The following is a 2806-nucleotide window of genomic DNA, read 5'->3' as shown; positions in this document are numbered from 1 at the left end:
GGGAAAGGGGACAAAGGGTTGGAAAGCTGTTGGAAGTCAACAAAAAGGGGGGGGAAAGGGAGGGGGTTAGAGATGAAAAAATTGGGGAAAATTGAATGTAAATGTGGAAATAATGGATTCTAACCCAATAAAAATTTTTCAAAAAAACAAAAACAAATGTTACACAGTATGAGGGGATCCAGTTTTCCAGTCTGCTACAGGCCCAACTCTGGCTGATTTATTTGATGCCAGGAGACCAGGAAATTACATGAATCCAACATGATTTCAAGCTTTGGACATAGTCTTCCCTAATAATCTTTTACTGAAAAAAATTGTTTTGAAACGGAGTACTGCTAGTATTCAGTATATGAATATATGATTCTAGAAATGACTGATTGGTGCTGGTGTCAGAATTGATTGCTGCCAGCCGGTGTTAATTATGAATATACAATTTGATATTGTATTTACATTAGGTATTTTTGTAATTGTATTCTCATTACATTATACATGATCACTTCTGTATGGGCTAAAGTGCATTATATTTCTAGAATTTTCACAATATAAACTTAGTTTCATTGTCACAGTTTCTACTACGTTTATCCTTTGTTTTGTTTCTCTTCATAGAAGTTTGTCTTTATCCTTTAGTGTTATGGGGTTCCACCCACCCATGAGGGAAATAATCCTTTTAAAAAAGGCACCTGGAAACGGAGAGTCTCTGTCTGTTCTAGAGCGATGCACTAACCACTAAACCGCAGGGCTGTACTGAGATGGCTATCCTCTTTAGCACTCTTTCTCTTACAGGCTAACGGCCCTCTGACTGAAGAGAAATCATAAATTTATTTATTCCAGGTATCAAGTGGAAACCTTGTAAGGGGCCACTGACTGAACTGCTTTATCCAAGGGAATCATATAATCACAGAGTTGGAGGGGACCTCCAGGGTCATCTAGTCCAACCCTCTGCTCAGTGCAGGAAATTCACAACTACCTCCCCCCCCCCACACACACCCAGTGGCCCCTGCTCCATGCCCAGAAGATGGCAAAACACCATCAGGATCCCTAGCCAAACTGGCCTGGGGAAAATTACTTCCTGACCACAAAGTGGCGATCAGCCTTATCCTGGGCGTGTAAGAAGGGGCTACGAGAACCAAGCACTGATGTAACCCTTCCTGCCCCTCCCCTCATGATCTGCCCAGGTTCCCAGAATCAGCATTGCTGTCAGGTGGCCATCTAGCTTCTGCTTAAAAACCTCCAAAGAAGGAGAGCCAAACACCTCCCAAGGAAGCCTGTTCTACTGTCAGGAAGTCCTTCCTAATGTTTAGCCCCAAACTCTTTTGATTTAATTTCAAGCTGTTGGTTGTGGTCCGACCTTCTGGGGCAGCAGAAAACACACCATCTTTGTTGCCCTCCTCGGAAGGCCTTCTGGGGCCAGTATATCCATGTGTTGATCTCTGTGAACACACACAGAGAAAACCTGAAAATGCTGAGCCAGTTCTGAACTGAGCTGAAGGGAGCCCCCCCCCTCCCCATGTCCCCCCCACCGCCGAGACATGTGTGGTTCAGAAGGTTTCCTTTGCTAGGAAGAACAGTTTGAGCACTCTGGTTCGGATCTGCTTAGTCTTGGCTCCGTAGACCAGCGGGTTCAGCATGGGGGGCACCAGGAGGTACAGAATGGACAAGATGATGTGGACGGGCTGGGGGACCTGGTGGCCGAAGCGGTGGGTCAAGTAAGAGAAGAGCCCTGGGATGTAGAACACCAGGATGATGCTGATGTGGGCCCCACATGTGCCGAAGGCTTTGCGCTGGGCCTCCCTGGACGGCAGCCTGCATACCGCCTGGAGGATGAGGAAGTAAGAGGCGGAGATGCCCGCGATGTCCAGGCCTGACACAGACAGCGAGAGGATCAGCCCATAGAGGTGGTTGGCCCTGGTGTTGCCACAGACCAGCTTCACCAGCGCCATGTGCTCACAGTAGCAGTGGGAGATCACATTGGAATGGAAGTGGCGGAAGCGTTTCACCAGCAGAGGGAAGGGAACAACGATCAGCACGGCCCGCAGGCTCAGCGCCAGGGCCACCTTCGCGATCAGGCGGGGGGTGAGTATGGCGCCATACCTCAGTGGGGCACAAATGGCCACAAAGCGGTCAAAGGCCATGGCCAGCAGCACCCCTGACTCCATGGCGGTGAAGGCATGGAGGAAGAACATCTGGGCCAGGCAAGCATCAAAGCCAATTCCCCTGGCATTCACCCAGAGGATGGCCAGCAACTTAGGGGCGATGGAAGTGGAGAGACCCAGGTCAGTGGCAGCCAAGACGCAGAGGAAGAGGAACATGGGCTGGTGGAGGCTGGGGTCAGATTCAATGATCAACAGGACAGAGAGGTTCCCCACCAGGGCCAGGAGGTACATGCAGCAGAAGGGAACGGAGAGCCAGGTGTGGAAGGCCTCAAGGCCAGGGACCCCCACCAGCAGGAAATAGGGAGGAGGCGCTTGGCTGACGTTGGGCATCCTCGTGGGAGATCTCGGGCAGGCACAGAGGGATCGGGGCGGGGGGCGTAACCTGGACCGCCCTCACAGCTCCTTCAGGACCCTTCACCCCAGGGGGGAGGGCTCTAGGAAGTTGGTCCAAAACAGAGCTCCAGCCATGGTCTCTCCAGATCACCAAGTTCTGCTACATCCGGTGGGGAAGAGCAGGAGGAAGAGGAAGAAGAGCAGCCCTGTGGCCCCCAGAAGGGACATGCCGTAGCCAGGGTTGCAGGTGCTCCCAAGTGGCTTATGGTGCAAAGGCACCGAGACGGCTGGAGCCAGGGTTCAAAAAGCAAGCACAGAGTTGC

The 2806-nt window shown here is 51.3% G+C and overlaps 1 protein-coding gene across 1 annotated transcript; it reads right to left on the bottom strand.

Annotated features, from left to right (window-relative positions):
- Positions 1-1535: 1535 nt before the first annotated feature.
- On the bottom strand, positions 1536-2480 carry LOC129326016 (olfactory receptor 52W1-like). The gene has a single exon (XM_054974088.1). The coding sequence runs from the start codon at positions 2478-2480 to the stop codon at positions 1536-1538; it is 945 nt and encodes a 314-aa protein (XP_054830063.1).
- Positions 2481-2806: the final 326 nt, after the last annotated feature.

This window comes from Eublepharis macularius, chromosome 3 (genome assembly GCF_028583425.1).
Source record: "Eublepharis macularius isolate TG4126 chromosome 3, MPM_Emac_v1.0, whole genome shotgun sequence".
NCBI lineage: Eukaryota > Metazoa > Chordata > Lepidosauria > Squamata > Eublepharidae > Eublepharis > Eublepharis macularius.
This window is presented reverse-complemented; position numbering and strand designations above follow the sequence as displayed.

Excerpts from the sequence above, each read along its gene's own strand:
- LOC129326016 (XM_054974088.1), bottom strand. The coding sequence starts at position 2,480 with ATGCCCAACGTCAGCCAAGCGCCTCCTCCCTATTTCCTGCTGGTGGGG.